At 42.6% G+C, this 19,150-nt stretch overlaps 1 protein-coding gene across 1 annotated transcript in view; it reads right to left on the bottom strand.

Annotated features, from left to right (window-relative positions):
• Window positions 1–19,150, bottom strand: part of LOC139213253 (protein turtle homolog B-like) — a 105,426-nt gene that overhangs the window by 26,500 nt on the left and 59,776 nt on the right. The window contains exons 6-12 of the mRNA XM_070843910.1: window positions 14,741–14,882; window positions 10,208–10,353; window positions 5,074–5,216; window positions 4,712–4,852; window positions 4,480–4,596; window positions 3,785–3,935; window positions 2,186–2,309 (exon numbers count right to left, since the gene is read on the bottom strand). Coding sequence (XP_070700011.1) covers window positions 2,186–2,309; window positions 3,785–3,935; window positions 4,480–4,596; window positions 4,712–4,852; window positions 5,074–5,216; window positions 10,208–10,353; window positions 14,741–14,882 — 964 coding nt within the window. The remainder of the gene's footprint in view (window positions 1–2,185; window positions 2,310–3,784; window positions 3,936–4,479; window positions 4,597–4,711; window positions 4,853–5,073; window positions 5,217–10,207; window positions 10,354–14,740; window positions 14,883–19,150) is intronic.

Here is a 19,150-nt window from a genome sequence, read left to right as displayed (position 1 = left end):
TTCAGACTGAGGTAAAAACCGACTTCAAGTTGATGATATCAAAGGAAGTTTAAGTTTGTAAAGAGATCTAGAATCTACAGTGAGTCTTGCAGTTATGTTGTGCCATATAATAATGTGCTAAAAGGTGTGAAGATACAAAAACAGTTCTACTTCCATCATTGATCTAACATTACAGAATTGTAAAATAAAATGTTTCTTCCATGAATGTTTACCCGTTCGCTTAATTACAACATGATGGCAATAAGCCCATGCTGCGCTCAGCTTTGCAGTTTTCCGTTTGCCCATGCCACACACTGATCACACCTGATCACCAAATAAAGCACTAGACTGTGCACATGCAGCAGCTGCAACACTCCTTCTGTAAATGCCTGGAGAAATAGTACAGAAATCATTTATCTTTAGATAGTGTTTATGTGGCAGAAAATGCAGCAACACATCACTGACTGACATTATTTCATTTCACAGACATCGTTAGAGTCATGCGAACTGCACACGGTACAGTTTTCAAGTGATATATGGTACTGGTCTGATATGGTCTGATATGTATCATGTCCATAGATGATACAGCTGCACAGTGCACACGTAGCCTAGAGTACTCCTCCACTGCATAACTCTAATCAAATTCAGATATGCTTAACTAATGAATAACTTTGTATGAAGAAGATCTAGCATGTGTTTTACCCTCACCCTTAAAATCCTGTAAGATATTTGGAATACTACCCTGTAGTATTGTATACAATGATACCCTAGAGGGTTAGTGTGTCTGTTTCGGCAGGAAAGCTACTCTCCATCCCCTGCATGAACAACACGCTGAAGTTTAGATGTACTTTTGAACCGGCAGCAGGACTTTAGAGGTATGGACCACCTGAGACTGATGCAACCCAAAGCTGCGCTTCACGTGTCACTCACTGATGTTTGCTGTCAGCAGTAATATCATTAATAAAGCTGCTGTCTGCTTTTTTTTATGTTTGTGCTGCTCTGTGGGTCCCTCACCGTTTTAATAAAGCATGATGGGCTACAATAGACTCCTTGTAGTTGATCCTGATCCTGTGGGTTGGTTCAGCACATCCCAGTACATAACAATCAAATCAACTACGCCAGACATCTTCACCTCACATCAGCAATGTTGATATTTCACAAAGTTAATATCACATCTTCCATAAACTCTAGTCAATACTGTATTTCTCTGTCCAGGACCAGCTGAGCTGCCTGACAATGACAGCATCCTCTTACAGTGACAAGGCTGCTAAAACTACAGTGTACTGAGTAATGGTGAAATGCACAGATAACAACAGAGAAGATGCTCTCTTCTAAAAGAAAGAATGTACCCACTCTCAAGAACCAGCTGAACAAAATCATTTCACACAGTCTGCAACATGCATTACTGGCAGTAGTTACCACAAAGATGTCCTGCTTCGTGTCTGAATTACCGGATTAGTTGCTACATCTGCGGACTTTGTTAGTGAAAAATCAACCAGCACTGAAAATGCAAACAAGTTGGCAGCAAAATAAAATACCACAGACATTTAGCACTTAGCACGACAGCATCCTAAAAAAGTGTTCTGTTTTAATGACTAGAATGATATTAGACACGTTTTTATTATGGCTTTGATCTAATCCAAACTTTTTTTTGGACTTTTTGCTCACACACCCACCAGCCAAATGCAGGCTTGATTATACTCCTCCAAGAAATACTGTATTTATTTAGATACTTTCATATGTATAAACCCTCTGCATCTCAACCTAGGGTGATGACAACCAGCGAAGCACCCACATATTACACTATACTTTAATATTCTACACATTTTTCACACATTAACAAGTGAAAAATCACTTCAGTATGATTAAGATTAGACTGTGCCAGTCATGGCTAAAACTTCAAGTGATAAATGAAACATTTCAACCCAATCAAGCAGCGGCAAAGCAGCAGCAGCAGCAGCAGCAGCAGCAGCAGGACAGAGAACTTTGGGTCATGTTCAGTTGTGTTGCAACTGTTTTTATTTGTTCCTCCAGAAATTCCGAGATTAGAGATGAAAACTCACTCACATTGGGTCTCCATGCATTTCCATCTCTATGTTTTCACAACTGTTCTGAACACAACCCTGGAAAAAAACATTTTCAGAAATAACAGAGGATGTATTGGAAGAAGAAAAAGCAGGAAGCAAAGCATGCTGGGATGACTCACACATGGCCGTACCAGACTGAGAATGTCTGCTGGTAGCCTCCGTCATAGCTCGCCTCCCAGGACACATTGGCCCAGGTGGAGGACGCCACCACATGGACACTGGTGGGGGCGTGGGGGCTTGTGCCTGCAGGGAGGAAGTGCAGTGAGAGAGGTGTTATTAAAAGGCCACATTAGTCACTGAGTGGCCTTGCTGTGATACAGTAGGTTCATTTTACTTATCAAATACCTTTACTGTTAGCAGGACCCAGAGAGTTTTTAATGAATTAGAAACCCTTTGCAATAGTGCGAGCACTAATACTACTCTACCTACAATGTGTACACAGATAAATATCAGTTCCAAACAGGTTTATTATTCTTTTAAATTGTATTTTTTATCTTAAGCATGTGTCCCTGGTGTGCCTAGAGACCATCAGACTATGAGAAAAGACCATCCACTCTTTTTTTGTCCTGTTCCATCTTTCAGTAAAAACCCTCCGTTTAGATTTGGCTTTTCATGTGATGTCACACACAACGATCACTTCAGCATGTGACCTTTAACAGGCTGATGGTGCTGCCCACTGAAAATCTGAATTCACTGCTGGCTGGATGCCGGCTGTCTGTGACTCCACTTCAGACTAGAAGCTCTAAGTTTTATGCTGTTTTGCTAGTTATTTGGCAGGCTCGTCTGTTGAGCTTGGCATGACCAGAGCAGAATGCAGTATCCACAGTATGAGAAGAATACTGTTTTTTATTAACATTACAGCATGTACACATTTTCTAGTCAGACCCCAAAACACCAGTATGAACCAGAAACGGAGCAAATTACATCTCCTTTAATCAAGATAAATAATATCCACCATTAAGCAATGCCAATAATTAGCTAGCTAGCTACACCTTGTAACATCTGCCAGCAGCTGTTTTCATTTCAGGCAGCAAAATCAATAGTCGTTGGCTGAAAATGAGAAGTTTCTTTTGCCTACCTCTTTCTGAAATCAAAACCCATTGTTTCAAAAATGAAACAATGGCTGCAATCATTGTAAACTGCATTAACCATATCTCTCCAACCACAAGGTCTATTTATATAATTAAGTTATCATGATGAAGGTAAGATGATGATTTATGGTTATGGCGTCACAAAACTGAGTTGAATTTTTGCAGTTCTCTGGCTGTTAGTTTGCTGAGTGTTGGTTGTATAGTGACATGGAGCGTGCTGCTGGAACTCTTGGAGTCTCTGCTTTCATACGACACCTCGTTTGTGTGTCTAGCATGAAGCTACACACCGGTAGCGGTGAAAATGTTTCGATACGTGGCGCTATGATGATTTTCATATGTGGACGTTTGCTTGGTGTTGCAGTTGTGTTTGGTTTAGGTAAAAATGGTTCACATGAGCTTGTAGCTGAGTTTGTGTCTGTTTAATTTGATGTGATGAGTGTACTGCTGGCCGCTGTGCAGAGCCCAAGTGGGCTCCGCTCGGGTTCAACAGGTTAAGTATGTGTCTGAAAATGGAAAGCTTGAGTGGCACTGCAACAGTAGTTGCTTAGTGAACAGTTAATTACTGCACTACTGATGTAATGTATGGATTTATATGGGTTTCTACATGTTTATTTGTGTGTTGGGTACCTATGACTTGGACGTGCGTGCTGGCAGTGATGCTCGTGGCAACGTTGGTGGCGACACACTCCCACTCCCCATGGTCCTCCTTTGTGAGTGACTTGAACTGTAAGCTGCCTCGGGGCAGAACGTTGTGCTTGCTTTTACTGGGCTTCCCTACCTGCAGTCCACCCAGACAAGCAAAGACAGAGTTGGCCGGTGAGAAAAAGAGACGGACAGTGGTGCTCAACTGGTTGGAACGTGTAGTTGAAAATTCAAACATACAGGTCTCACAAACAGTACAGACAGTTTATCGGCAATAAGAAATATCAATCCACAGTCTCACGTTTACTACAGAATATTGCTGTAATAGATGAATTATGAATTTCATGAGAGCGAGAAAAAAACAATAGCTAATCATACAGTGAATGAACGAGAGTAAACATGCTGCATAATCAAGCAAACAATTGAGAGAATGTAATATGTTCCCCTGATTGCATATTTTATAGACACAATTAAAATGTGATTAAAAACACTATAATAGCACACAGATAGTTTGAGTAATTAAAATCTGAGTACCCACTACAGGCACAGGTTTCAGAAATGAAGATCTCTCAATGAAAAACACTCAGTGTGACAGAAAACAACATGAAGCAGGGATTAAAAACAGCAGTACACAGATAATCATGGGGGGGTTGTAGAGTGTGGAAGGTGGCACGTCTTACCTTCCTCCATGTGATGTTAGGAAAAGGGTCTCCCTCCGCCTCGCAGGGGATGACCAGTTCTCTCCCAGCTTCCTGCCTGTACTCTCCTCCAGGAACCACTGAGAATTTGGGAGGGTCCTGCCCGAGACCAAACAATGAAAACTGATGAGCTGCTCAGTGAACCTGCACTGCTTCCTGGATGCATCTTTTGCTATTTTGGGATCATTTTAATGCACTGTGACTATGGAAATACCTTTAGCACCAGGGGAGCGGGAGGGGACCATCCCATGGAACCCAGGGCATTGTAAGGCATGCAGGTATAGGTGCCGAGAGAGTCCTCGGTCACCTCTGCCACACGGATGCTCCCATCGTCCATTTGGCTCCACCCAGGGTACTGTGGATGGAGAAGTCATGGATTGTAATAGAGTAATATTTTGTTATAGAGCAGTTATGGTTCCTATCAATGACTCAGGGTGACTCAGCCTTTTCACTCAAATACAAGACAGAGAAGCAAGAAGTGAAAAATGGAAGAAAACAATGAAGTGAGGCACTCGTTTCCAGTCTGACACAGGCTAAAGTGAGTGGAACCAAAGCTGCAGCAGCGCACCAGCTCACCTTATCTATCCGGAGAGGGAGGCCATCTTTCTTCCACTTAACCAGAGTTATGGGGGGGTTGGCATCTACAGGACAGCGGATGAAACCAGGCAGACCAATGGCCACATAGATGACAGATGGCATGTTTACCACACGGGCAGGATCTGGTGAAACACAGAGAGAGAAAAAATAGGTGATGAATCATGGAGCTGGGTGATAGTAACAGCTGCCAGAGAAGATTGGGAAATCACACAGTTCCTGACAAGTGGACTCATCATAAAATGATAAATGAATTTATGTGGAGTGGTCTTGCAGAGGGTGTATCTTTCACCAGTGAATAAATGCACACACCAAGTTCATTCCTGAACTGACATTAAATTAGCAGCATGATGACACGTACAGTAAACCAAACAAGGGTCAAATCTCACTACGGCCTGCTATCATGCATGTGTAGCCCTCTTCCCTCCTGGAAAGACACAGTGATAGTCACATGTTAAAAGACAGTGGTCTAATTAGAAGGTTTTCTGCAGTATCAAAAGTAAGTATTGAAAGTAAGTAAGTGTTCATTAAGCAACGCAAACAGCGAAGCTTCAAAAATTGTCTCCATGAATCCACTCCACAGAATCAAAGTCACACACAAAGGAAGTATATTCACATGCAGATACTGTTTAATAACAGATTTTTAACTCTGATCACAGATTCTCTCCTATGAACTATAGATTTCCAATAAAACCATTAAGGCTTCAACACTGACAGTCTGACAGTCAGTTAAATTTCAAAACCATCAAGGCCATTAACATGAGATATTAGTTTAGATGGCAATCATTGCTAACGGGCACTAAAAATGAACAGCTCTACAGCATAAGACTGAGACAGACCACATCTGTAGGGCTGCACTTCTGCCTACTACCTCTGATTCCACAGTGATACAGGTTACACATGTAGGCTGAATGAACGGAGTGCCACGCCCACTTCAGATTCACACACACACACACACACACACACAGCAGACACAAGGTATCACTAATAAAGCCAAAAAACTGTATGAAGTTTGAAGGAGCTCCCGCTGCTGCATCATTTCCAGCTTCAGTGAACTTGATGCATCGGGATGTGCCATGGACTGGTGGCCTCACAGGGGCGGTGCTGCGGCCATAATGCTGCTATTCTTTTGTCGGCTTCGCTGCTGAAACATGTGTTACTTATGTCACAAATATGCTCAGGCATTGGAAAATGAAGCGTGGGGTTTAGATTAACGCTGCCCACAAAACAGACAGCAAACAAAACACACACTGTGTGAATTATATTTCAAATTAATTACCAAATTAACATGTTCATTTAGACAGCACTGGTTACTGTATATGTCAGGTGGGATTGGCTCCAGCCCCCCGCAACCCTTAAGGATGGATGGATGGATGGTATACAGTACCATATAAAGTAAAGAAAGAATAGACAGTATTGAAAAGTCCCATTACATCACGGCATACCTGATCTAATCAGATCATCTCTGATATGTTTGAGTTTTATTACTATATTTGCTCCACATTAGTGAGTGTCCTTTCACATTTTCCCTCTGTATTTTAAGTCCTAAATAATTGAGATTTGATATGGTTCAGCTATACCCTTTGGGCAAAGACAGGCACACGAGAAGAGAGGGAGTCCATCTGGTAGAGAAAAGGGGCTACAAGGAGGAAAAAAGAGGAGCATCTAAAACTTCTCTTTTTAAATCTTGAATTCTGAAGAGGGGGGAGAGCAGCGTGGTGCCTTAATGAGGTCAACGAGGAGAGCTTCAAAGTAGGCACTGGGTGATAAGAAGGAGAAATGGTGTGAGAAAAGAGGAGGAGGAGGAGGAGGAGAAAGCGTGAGTGCTATTAGCAGAGCGATAGAGGAAGGACGAGCGAGGCTGAGCACAGGCGTGGGAAAGAGGACAGGTGAGAGAGAGAGAGAGAGAGAGATGTGACTGGATGACGTAAGGTAGAGAGGAGCTGGTGGAGGAGAGGAGAGGACGAGGTGGTTAACACAATAAAAAAAAAGGCAGCAGTCATCTGGCAGTACAAAGGGAAGGAGATGAGAGAGTGAGGGAGTGAGGGCGTGAGCCGATGGCTGCGTGACATGGTGAGATAGAGGGATTGAAACGCAGCGAGAGATCGATTGACCGCACTGTTGCCAGAACAACTTTGTACTACAACTAATGTCCTCCGAAGCGCTAACCGCCGGCCCAGCAGCACTCTGCCACAAAGAGCCCAGAGGAGCTCCGCCACCAGCACCACAGACAAGAATATCAGCCAAGTTTCTAAATATAGCCCTCAGACAGCGCTATCGCTCACGACACGCTGGTTCCCACTGCAAAATGCTTTAGGGAACTTATTCACTGGCAGGCATTTCAGGGAGAAAGACAGAGGGAGGACGGAGGGGAAAAGGAGACTATGGGAGAGAGATTTAAACAGGATGAGGCAGAGGAGAGAAAAGGGGGCATGAGACAAATGAAAAAGAGCGTATGTTGCGGACAAAGAGAAAGGGATAAAGACAGGAAGAGGGGACGAAAGGAAAAAGATGAGAATGAGAGGAAAGAATAGGACAGAAAGACAGAGAGAGCCCTCTGCAGTCTGACAGAGAAAAGTCCCTGCTCTCACAGCAATGATGTAATCCCCCCTCTCACTTCTCCCTCCCTCGCACAACTGGTGTTGCCCGCCTCTGCTCATCACACGCGCACACACACACACACACACACACACACGTACACACACATACACACACACACACACACACACACACACACCACAATCTAATGTACAGCCATCAAAGGAGGAAGCGAGGGAATGCAAAATGTCTGTTGCCTTGACTACTGCCAGTGGCCGCTCAATGGTCGACAAGGCTAAAATCTCAGAGCTCGTCCAGCCCGCCTGTCTGCTCCAAACGAGAGCCAGATGCTTTTCCAAAGTGACAAATTCATCAGACGTCATCGTTGGAGAGCTGGAGGTGACTGATGGACTGAGTGAGTGGTTTATAGGAGGAGAGAATAAGGAGGCGGCAATGGATGATGAAGACAGAGAGAGGGAGAGATGGAGATGTGTTGGTGTGTATATGAATACATATGCATAAATGAGTACAAATGAGCGACGAAGAGAGAGAGAGAGAGAGAGGGAGCAGGGAGAGGCAGGGGAGGGAGAGGGAGCAGGAGGGAGAGGCAGGAAGTAAACATATGCAAAATAGAAAAGTGTATTTGAGAAAGCAAATGGGTGTTTGGGTGGGATTAGCTGTTTGGCTGAGAGGTGGAACAGAGTTAGCCTGGAGACTGCTAGACTGTCCAAATCGATTCCACAGTGCAGAGGATGCACCGAGCACATTTTCCACCCAAATAGGACGGTTTCTGGACATGCAGCTCTACAGCAGTGTCAGATTTGACACCAGAAACTTCCATGTGAGGATAAGCCTTTGGTTAGCAACGGGGTTCCTTCCCAACAGAGTATCCAGATAAGGATTAGTCATCTCAAACATCACACTGTTGACCTACTACTCTATTAATGCCACCATTCTCAGTCATGTTTGATGTAGAAAGCATTTATACCAAAACACCATATTAAGAAGCCTTAAAAGTTCCAGTATATCGCACTTTCAACAGAGGCCCTGTGATGTTGCCAGTCCAGTGTCCAGGCTGCAAGGTATCGCACTCATTTTCTCATGGGGCATTGGGAATAACTATACTTGTGCTGATAATCAAGATACCAATTTCTTTGCTGAAGGCCAATTCACACACAAAGTGTTTTTGGAAGCATTTTTGATGTCTGTCACAGAACAGGAGCAATGTAGCAATCCATTGAAGTATAACAAGGCAGAACCTCTGTTTAAATCCCGCCAGTCTGTTGTGTTGTGGAGGACCTGCAGCATAAACACTGTCTGTAATGATTGATCAGGGCTCCCAGAGTGGCTCCGAGCTTCCTGGTTTCACTGTAGGCAGATTTCCCTCACCTGCTACAGTGGGAGAGAAAATGAATGAATTGATGAAGTGAAACAATGCTGTGTTCTTCTTCCTCATGGAGCCCACTTCAACAGTATTTTTGTCCTGTAAATCTCTGATACCTGTCAGCCTGGAGGAGAGGTTTTTGGCTGATCACTGTACTTTCAGACAGACAGACAGACAGAGGTAGCGGGTTGGAGGTTGGAGTCAGTGTTGACTGAACCGACTGCACTGACCAGACTAGACTAACCAACTAGATTTTATTATTCTGTGTGCCAAAGAATGCAGGCTTAGCTGCTGCCTTCAGATTTCTGTATTTGTGTTTTTCTCTGTCCTTGACTCAGCAGTGGGTGGGGCTCAGTTGGGAAAAGGTGATGTCCTAAACTTCCAACAATCAGGATTTAGCAGCATTTTATTAAGAATCTGATATGAAAGTTGATGGGTTAAAGGATAACACGGGTATTTTTGCATATTTTGGGTACAGTTGGTACGAAAAGTGTGTGACTTTGGTGTTTTACAGGATTAGTTTGGATCCAACACAATAACAAAAACAAATGAACTGATTGAGGCAGCAGTAGATCAGCAACTCTACGAGGTAAAATTACTGTTGGTACAATGGAGTCTGGTGTGTTTGAGGAGAGTGCTATAGTGGCTGTTTGTGGATAAACCAAAAGGATCTTCCAGGTCTCTCTCTGTAGGGATCCTTTCCATAATGTTGTCAGACACTCAGAATAACAATCTGAGCCTGTCAGTGGCAAAAACAAGCACTTTTAGTGGACGTACATTGATCAGGTGCAGGTGTCCCAAAGGATTACGTTGCTGCTGGTTGAGGCGATTCCCAAACTTTTTCACCTTGTCATTTCGAACCCAAAGTATGTGAAAATAGGGCCCAGGTTTAACATTGCCAGAGGTATCTTTTGATAAATAATACATAAAGATGTGTTGATGGTTTCTTACATTTATTGTTATGTCAAAATACTGCGGACTTGAAGCTACGTTTTCAGCGGCTTTAGGTTATCCATGCTCTGGCATCACAGTGGCTCTTTCTCAGCATGCCTGAACCACAACAGTACAGAGATGATGCTGCCTTTGCTTCGACCCGAACAAACGGGCATTGGGAGGAAGCATTACAATGTATCAGGACAGACACTAATGTTTAGCACATCTAACAAATGTCAAAGTGTAAAAAAGCACACTCACATTGCACTGTTAGGTGGGCAGAGGCAGTTGGTGGTCGGCCCAGGCTGTTGCTAGGAGCACAGGTGTATTTCCCAGCATCCTCTGGCTTGACTTGGGCGATGATGAGGGAACCGTCAATAAGAATACTGACTCTGCGCTTTAGATCACTGTGAAAATGAAGGGAAGGGAAATGTTAATGTCGGGATATGAATCATTTAGCTAAGTCTGCTTTGTCTGGCACCAAGTCATCTGGATGAATTCTGGGTGAGGAAAAAGAAACTGACATTGAGCAAACATTTCAGTCATATTTCAAAATAAGATTCATATGTGCCAAACGTTCAACAGATTGGAACAGCTATCAGCCACACTGCAGCTTTGGCTTTGAGTAACAATTTTTCTTAGTACTGAAAGTCTTTACTATTTCAACACAGTCATCAGAAGGGACAAGGGACAGCCTGATTTACTTGAGATGGATACATGCATATACTGTCACTGATGTATGATGCAAGACTTCTATGAAGATGACGACAGTGTGTTTGGCCAGGGCCACATTTTCTTGCATATCCCGGTGGATGTGTGGCTCTGACTTTCATTTAATGATGCTCAGCAAACAGCTTGACTCATGAGTTACGGCAGAATGGTTGGTAGCAGAGGAACTGTAAGTCTACAGGCTTCAAAGGTGGCTGGAAAACAGGAAAATGTATTCCCCCTGCTTATTAATGGCTGCCCCTTCGCACAAAATCAGTACAATATATGTGAGGTTGGTGGATTTATTGATACCAATACCAATGAAAACTTTGGAAGATGCTGAGATTTCAGACTTTTAAAACCTCGAACCATCCAGCTTGTAGGCTTTGTGTTGGAACAGAAGAGGGGGATCACAGAGATCTTGGTTCATGCATGACTTAGTGTCACGCACAGTGCCTCCAGACTCCAAAAATCCTTTTTGTCTCAACTAAAAGGTGCTCTACTATGGCAAGATCTTGGGTGTGTGTGTGTAGATCTGTGGTTAACTGCACTTAAGTCACATCCATGTCTCTGGAACCATCCTGTGAGAAGTATCAATTTAAAAAGGGTCAGACTGTGGCTGTGAAGGGATTTGGTTTGCACCGATCTCTCCCATGTTGAAAAAACTAATCAAAGCTTCAGAACTGCTTTTAATGTGTATTTTTTAACCTTTTGTAAAGTGTCTTTGCGTTTCTAGAAAAGCGCTCTATAAATAAAATGTATTATTATCATTGGACATAAAGTAGCATTTTCAGGCTGTGATGACCTAATGGAATGTATCAAAGCAGGGAGTCAAGTCATTACATTTTACTAGCTATTGGATGGTGCATACAAAAGAACATACTTTTTTTTTTATTTTAAATGAGGTGATAAAAGTAAAAAAAAAAAAAAAAACAGCAGGCATTGTGCAGGGGAGGTATGAAGCCCTGAAGGGCTTATGGTAAGAACCTCATTTCTATGATTTACAATCAAACCCACTACTACCTGTGTTTACTACCATAAAAATGTGACTCGATTTCAAATTAGAAAAAAGCTGTGAAAAACCCAAAAAGGTAAATTCTCCCAATCAAAGGGAGCATTAAAGGACTAACGCAGCAATGTGGTGTTGCATTTCTATTAAGATGGGGGCTTATGACAGAAAGATTTAAAAAGTATTGTCAGAAGCAGCAGAGACTGACATGTCTTTAAGTCCCTAGTGTGGGTCAGACTGCTGTTTTCATATACTAGTAGTAATACTGATCTTTATGTGTACATTTTTTTGGAATTCCCCTTTAAACCACACTAAAAAGTTATTACACAAAAGGCACTCAGCAGTTTGTCCAGTGCTGCAGGTCATGTGTTTTCCAAGATGTGCATCTGTCCTCGAGTCAGTCACATTTAAGTGGGAGAGGGCGAGTTTTAAGCCAGTCCTGTGATGTGGGTCTGCTCACTGGTGACCAGCCACTCGCAGTAGTCAAGGCAACAGATATTTTGCATTCCTTCTCTTTGCTCCCACCATTGCCATCCCAAATCAGACAGTAAGAGTGCCATGAGCAGAGGTGGGCTGAGTGAAAAGAAACGGCATCATCCCTAATGGAGACAGCAAGGTAACCCAACTAACAGGAAGATTGTGTGTGATTTTGACTGAAACACAACCTTTCGTTTTTTTTATACCCCATTATTCAAATAAATGCCAGTCTGCAGTCAAAATATATCAAAGCTCCTGTAGTGTAAGCCAATTTATGGACAGAAAAGCTCATGAAGCAGCGGTTCAGGCTTTCAGGGACTTAAGAAATCAAAGCTTGCGATCACAGGTCAAACCGGTCCGAGCCACGTTGATCGCCAGGCTGATCTACAGCCTGTATTTGAAATACAATTGCTAGGCATGACTGATTGCTTCAACCATGTGTTAGTTGTCTCACAATACACATGGTAGTGTGCTAATTCACCTCATTCAGCACCATGGTGGCTGGCGGGTCTCTCCTCCACAGGAGCTGGACACTGTCAGCTGGGCTCAGAGGCTGTGCTTTGTGCCTAACGAGTTAGCTCCATGGATGTCTGGTTGGCTGACTAAACAACAATCTGTCACAGCTCTCACATGTGGGAGCTTCTCATACTTCGGCTCAGTGGGTGTGTGCTTCGTGCAATTACCAACACACATTACACACCCAACTAGAGTTAGCAGCTAAAGTTGGCAGCCATCCCTCAATCGGGTCGGTTGGCCCTCTAGATCGCTAACTAGTCCTGACTTTGTAATAATTTAGCATTCTGTATTACGCTGTATAATTATAGTAGGCCTGTGTGAATCTCATGGCAGCCAGCTGATAGTTTCTCTCGCCACTGTGACAGGTTATAGTCTGCAAATCACTGATTTTAAACGGTATCACCTGATATCTTGCTATTCTTTAAAGCACTATGGAAAGCCCCAGCCCTGTCCTCCGTCAGGATGCTGATCACTTTAGGTGAGATGTACAGTGATAGGCTATTTTTCCTTCATGGACATGTATATATATTCAAGTGCAAGATGTGTTCACTCTTTCAAATGATCAATGATCATATGAGCATTTAAGACCAACTAAGTTACATCAGTGTGTACGTGTGCTTACAGGTTATGTCAGCTCAGAGTCTGAGCTGTTATTGCCTCTGGTTTGCTATGTGATGTCAACACTGTCTCATCTGCACTCATGCTGCTTCTTAAAATTTTTGGGTGAAGCAGAAAAGATTTAGCTCTTCATAATCTAAGTATTTGTCCTGATTTAATGTTTTACTTAACTGAGCTCCATGCACTGATTAAGTGAAGTTTAGAAATAATAGCCCAAAGACTTTGAAAATATATGACAGATTGAAGAAAATTGTGTTATTTATGTGGGTTTTTCTGGGGAAGGACCCCCTTGCCCCGTCCCTCTGTGTGTGTAAAAAATTGGACTGATAAAAGCTGTGCAACAGATTTATACATCCAAAAACAGGGATGATGTGTCAGCAGGGACTGAAGGGCTCGGGGGCTAGATTTTCTTGTTAGTTTATGTTACAGCTGTTATTTCAAACTTTCTAATATATTTTACCTCATGTTGAGGGTAGGAACTTACTGGATATGCTGTAAAGACCATTTCTATTGTTATCTTGTCCTCATTTAATGTCATTTTAGCTGACATGAATTGGCAATACCAGTAAAAAAGAGACAGGCTGCCCCTTTGTTGAGCTGTATTAAACATATGCACGGGAGCAGGGTTCATCCCTGTCTACTCTGCCTCTTTAAATCCAGTGCATTGAAGAAAACGTTGATGATGATGATAATTAACCTTAAGATTTGGTGCCTGTGGGGAACTTAATGGGCACTGGCTCTGTCCAAACAGCTTGCAAGCATCAGCAGCAGAAGTGTCATCACTTGTGGCAGCAGAGGTAGATGTGCTTTCTGACTGACATTTGTGGAGATTCAGCGAACAAAATTAGTGATGTCTGTCTGTCTGTCTGTCTGTCTGTCTGTCTGTCTACATGCTAGTACAGAAACAAACACAGCCTGCAGGCTGTATTGCAAATACACACTCTTATCTAAAGCTCTTCCACTGATGGATCTCAACACTTAAAGCCTTAATTATTAAGTACTGTCAGGGACACTCCCTCTCTTCTCCCAATACATTTTCTCATTACTTTTATCATTTATGAGAGAATTCTGCCCCCCAGTTTCTGACAGAATGTTAGGAGGAGCTCACATGCTGTATGTAAAGCTCCGTTCTGCTGGATACTGATTTACTCACCCATACAGTTGGCATGGATGAAATGTGAAGCAGGGGGTTCTGGTCTATTATGTTTTTGAACCTCTTCTGATGAGGGGCCAATGAGAGGAAAAGGGAAGCTTTAGAGTAACCTGATAAAAATTGTAAAATCTGTGTTTCAATGTTTATGGAACTGATTTTAGTCATTTTGATCAAATGAGATGATATCTAGTAATGATAATTACAAATAATGAAGGCATGCTTATTTAAATGTATAAAGACAATGATATTGTTTTTAATATTAAATAGAGTGAGGTGATGTGGTGGACAATAATGAACCCGATCATAACTTTACTTCTTGAAGAAGACGTTGTCCTCCTCCCAGAACCAGGTGTAGGTCAGGTTGCGCGGGTAGGCCTCCGCCTGGCAGGTGAAGAAGGCGTCCTGCGAGATGTTTACTGTAATGTTCTCCGGTGGAGACACGATGAACGGAGGGCCTGGTGGAGAAGAACACAGGGATAGCTTGAAAAGCACAGACTTAGTAGGACCTCATTAGGAATGCATGATGCCTAATGTATTCTTATCAAGGAGAGATTGAGAAGAATTCTCATCAAATTTATAAAATGTAATACTTTGCTTAGGAAATCCAGTTGAGCTGGAATAGAGCCTGAAATTCAAAGGAATAGGTCTGTCCAAAAATGTGATGTATAAATGTTTGATGATTCTGCAAAATGCAACTGCTTGTAACATAACAGCTTATCAGGCACCACGAATGAAATTCACCTGCATGCTGAAGCAAAAGGCAGCTGGGACAGGAAGAAAATGCAACTGAAACTGAGGGAGCTAGTGTGGCTAACGTGCTAAAAACAGCTGCCGACAAACAGAAATTCTACACTGTCATCTGTACAGTGTTTTCAAGTCTCATGACCTAAGTGAACTTTGGGCAAAGTGGACTTGGGCAGGGTTAAGTCATGAACTGCAACAAGACATCAGGCAATAAACCTGTTTTTTGGCATTTTTACCTTTATTAGATAGTGAGGAGGCGGGGGGGTGACATGCTAATGAGGTCGCTAGAATTGAACCATCAGGCACTGTAACCGCTCAAATTTGCCTATTTTTGATTATAAAAAGCAACCAGGGTAAGTAGTGTAGTAATGGAGCAGTTGCCATGTGACTCAGACCCTACAGTATATCAAAGCCTTTAGACTAGAATGCATTTTGTGATGTTCGTTTGTTTGACAATGAAACCTTCACAAGTTCATTCTTAAACTGACATTTAAAGCACAGATAATTCTACTGTCCATCGCATGATCTAATCTATGTGAAGCTATACTATCCTGCAATGAATGACAGTGCTGTCCACACAGGGAACACATAATGGACGTACTGTCTCTCTGTGGGAACTTCCCACTCAATCATTTCACACTGTCCACGGACACAACACAGGAATTAGTTAACACACTGTTCAAGGATCATGTGGGGTATTTATGGACATGTACACATACTGTGTAGACACACAGGGATTAAGACCAGTGCATGCATTCTCTGTGGATGGAAGTGTCATGGAAGAGCTATATCACATACTTTGTGCTCAGTAAAGGATTATGAGACTTTATTAAGTGATCCTTGCTGTGCCAGATGTATTATCCTCCTTGCACACATGGATATATTTGTACCATGATACTTGATTTGCAGTCATTTCCTAGCTGGGCCCATGACTACAACCATAACCATGCTGAGTTTGGTCTGAAAGCCTGCTCTACCGTCATCTACTTTGAACTACTTCGCGCACATAAGGTGGTTGGACTTATGTGAGAGCACCACTCAACACCTTAGTGTTTGAGTGCATGTGGCAATACCACCCAAAATAGGATATACTACACACAAGTACTACTCAGGAAAATTGTGTGTGAAAAATCTCATTTGAGCGTGTTTAGCTCTGCAGGCATCACACGCATGACTAGATAATGACTTTCTAATGTGTGGATTTAACTCTTTAAAACTGAATATCAAAATTTCTACATGACAGAAAAAGGCTTCACAGTCTAATTACAAAACAGAATATATCTATGGTCAAGACAAGGATCAAGAGATGGACAGGAAGACGGCCCCAGCTAATCTCAGTGAGACTCTGCTGGGGAGGGAGCCAGTATTGACGGACTAAATGCCAAAGAGGTCTTTCTCTGAGCTTCAACTGACAAGAGCACAATGAGGCTACTGAGGCTTAAAAAGGAAGAAACTCAAAAGCTTTTGCTCAAGACTAGTGGCAAGGGTTAAAAGGGAGGACGGGTGCCCCCACTTCCCACATAACCAGACTGAAGAGATAATTGGAGAAGAAGTGCAAGCTTGCACACAGATAGACCCCAGGTGGTGCTCAAGCACTGGCCCCTCTGGTCTCTGACTAGATAAGTGGCCTTTTTGCAAGACTGCTTGTGTCCTATGATTTCTCCTTTGTGACGCACAGAGATCAAGTATTCCTCCAAGTAGTCCTCACCCATACAGATCATTGCTCTCTCACCCACGCATGCTATTATGCGTTCCAAACAGCATTTATTTAGCAAAAAACCAAACACGAGAATATTCATATGTATACCGCAAAAGACCCCACCGACTCGTTGGCTACACAAACGTGTAAGAAGTGAAGACAAGACACCCGGGGAAGCAAGCAGAGAGAGACCGAGGGAGCACGGCTGATAACAGCAGCAACCCATGTCACACAGCCATCACAAGGCAGCAAGATGTATACAGTATAAGCACACAACTTCACTTTGGAAGAAAATGAAATGCCTTATTTCTTAGAATTATTATTGATTCATCACAGTGATGACAGTATTGCAACATCTCGAAGCACAACATCACTCCGGTGATGACTATGACACTGGCGTTCCTCCCACCCCCACATTGTTCCCATGACAATAAACTATAACAAACAGAGTTCTCTGGGAGAGCATGCTTTATCCTCTATGTATAGTTCCAACAAAGGATACAAACAGCATTGCCTGCTCCAATTAGAATAAGGGCCAGGAACTGCAGAAACAGAGCAGTACCCTGTCAGTGCCTAACACCTTCTCTTTGGCATTCCTGTCATCTGAAACCCACCAACACCTGAATATTACCCAGACTATCAAATATAAACATTCGCCTGCGAGACAGCATTTATACAAGGCTGGTTCATAACAAGCTTTGAACACTTTCTCCTGAATATGGATGTACACACACACACACACACACACACACACACACACACTTATCCTCATATTTCTTCCAATTTGTTCATAACTTTTGGTCCACACAAGGACAGACTAAAAATAAGGCACCCACCCACACACACACACACACACACACACACACACGCACGCACACACACACACACTGATACAGACATACAGATGAGTTGAGCCAGTGTTGCAACTATAAACTGCTAGTCCCATATGTTAGTTCTGATCTGTAGCCCACGGCCTGATCCTTTAACAGGCAGAGCATTTCCATCTGCCAGGCCCTTAGCAGGACAACCAGGACTAGGCCTGTCTGGATGACTGTGTCGTTGATGTGTATGTGTGTGAGTGTGTGAGTGTGTGTGTGCCAACCCGCCCTATTTGGAACCAGCTGAGTGCTGGAGATTTGCTGGCACTGTAGTCTCTTAGCTGATCTGCAGCTCAGTGGCTTTCCAGGAGGGCCTCTATTAATCTGTCGCTCCCGTAAATTATACAGGACGGGTCAAACAAGCAAACTGGCACGGCCCTGGCTTTGTACTCAGTCACAGAAGGAAACTATGTGATCTCTGTGAACATGTTCACTGTCTGATGTCTGATGAATGAAACCAACTGATAACCAACATATAAATCACAGTAACGTCTTTCAACTAGCATTAATTTGATGAAAGCAAGCTGACAAAAATCATATTCATGCTTGGGAACAAGGTTAGAGGAAAAACAGTCACACCAAGCTAATAAGCTGTTTTGCATAAGTCTGTAATTTCCCTTTGCACAGACGTTCACTGGCAACAGTTGTGGAGGAGGGTTTCAAGTATCCAAGTGAATCAAAATAACTAATAAAAAAAGTCACAGAAGTGAAGTCATTTTCAATGATTCAATCAAGTCAGCTATACATTAGCTGAGGTAAATAAGGTAACTCACTGCCGTGGTGCAGCGATCACTTAAAAACCATTTGCACAACAGACCATATTTCATTAATATGTACTGATTTGGTTATTGCTCCTGATTAAAAAGTAGACATGGGGAGTCTTTGGAAGAATATTTAATTAAATATCATCGGATCAACTGAAGAGAGAGACAGAGAAATACTGTAGACAGCATGCACGTGTTTTGCAGGTATTTGGTCATAAAGGAAAGAACCGGACAATCTATCCAATAGTTTCACTCAAAACCTCAAAAATAAACCTTGTGGTTGTGTTTTGTGTCTTTTGTACCAATCCATCTGGTTGATGTGGAGATATTTTTATGTGTAAACTTTGAACTGTTGGTACACTAGAAGAAAAGTCAGAGGGACACCAAGTCATCTTCAGGGGAACATGAATGTCTGTGCAAAATGTCATGCCAATCCAGCATGTAGTTGTTGAGCTGTGTCACTCTAGAAGAACCCCTCCATACATACAGTATAACGTGTACAAATGTTCTGCTTTTTAGGGTCATTTGAGTCAAAAAAGTGTAATTCTCTGGTTTGTCAGTGCATTATGTGGCTGTCAGCTACATTTAGGTATCACAGTCCAGTCTTGCTCCGTCCTTTTTCTGTTGTCTTACTTATT

Source organism: Pempheris klunzingeri, chromosome 14 (genome assembly GCF_042242105.1).
Source record: "Pempheris klunzingeri isolate RE-2024b chromosome 14, fPemKlu1.hap1, whole genome shotgun sequence".
Taxonomy (NCBI): Eukaryota; Metazoa; Chordata; class Actinopteri; order Acropomatiformes; family Pempheridae; genus Pempheris; species Pempheris klunzingeri.
The sequence above is the reverse complement of the archived record's forward strand: the minus strand, read 5'-3'. Positions and strand labels throughout refer to the sequence as shown.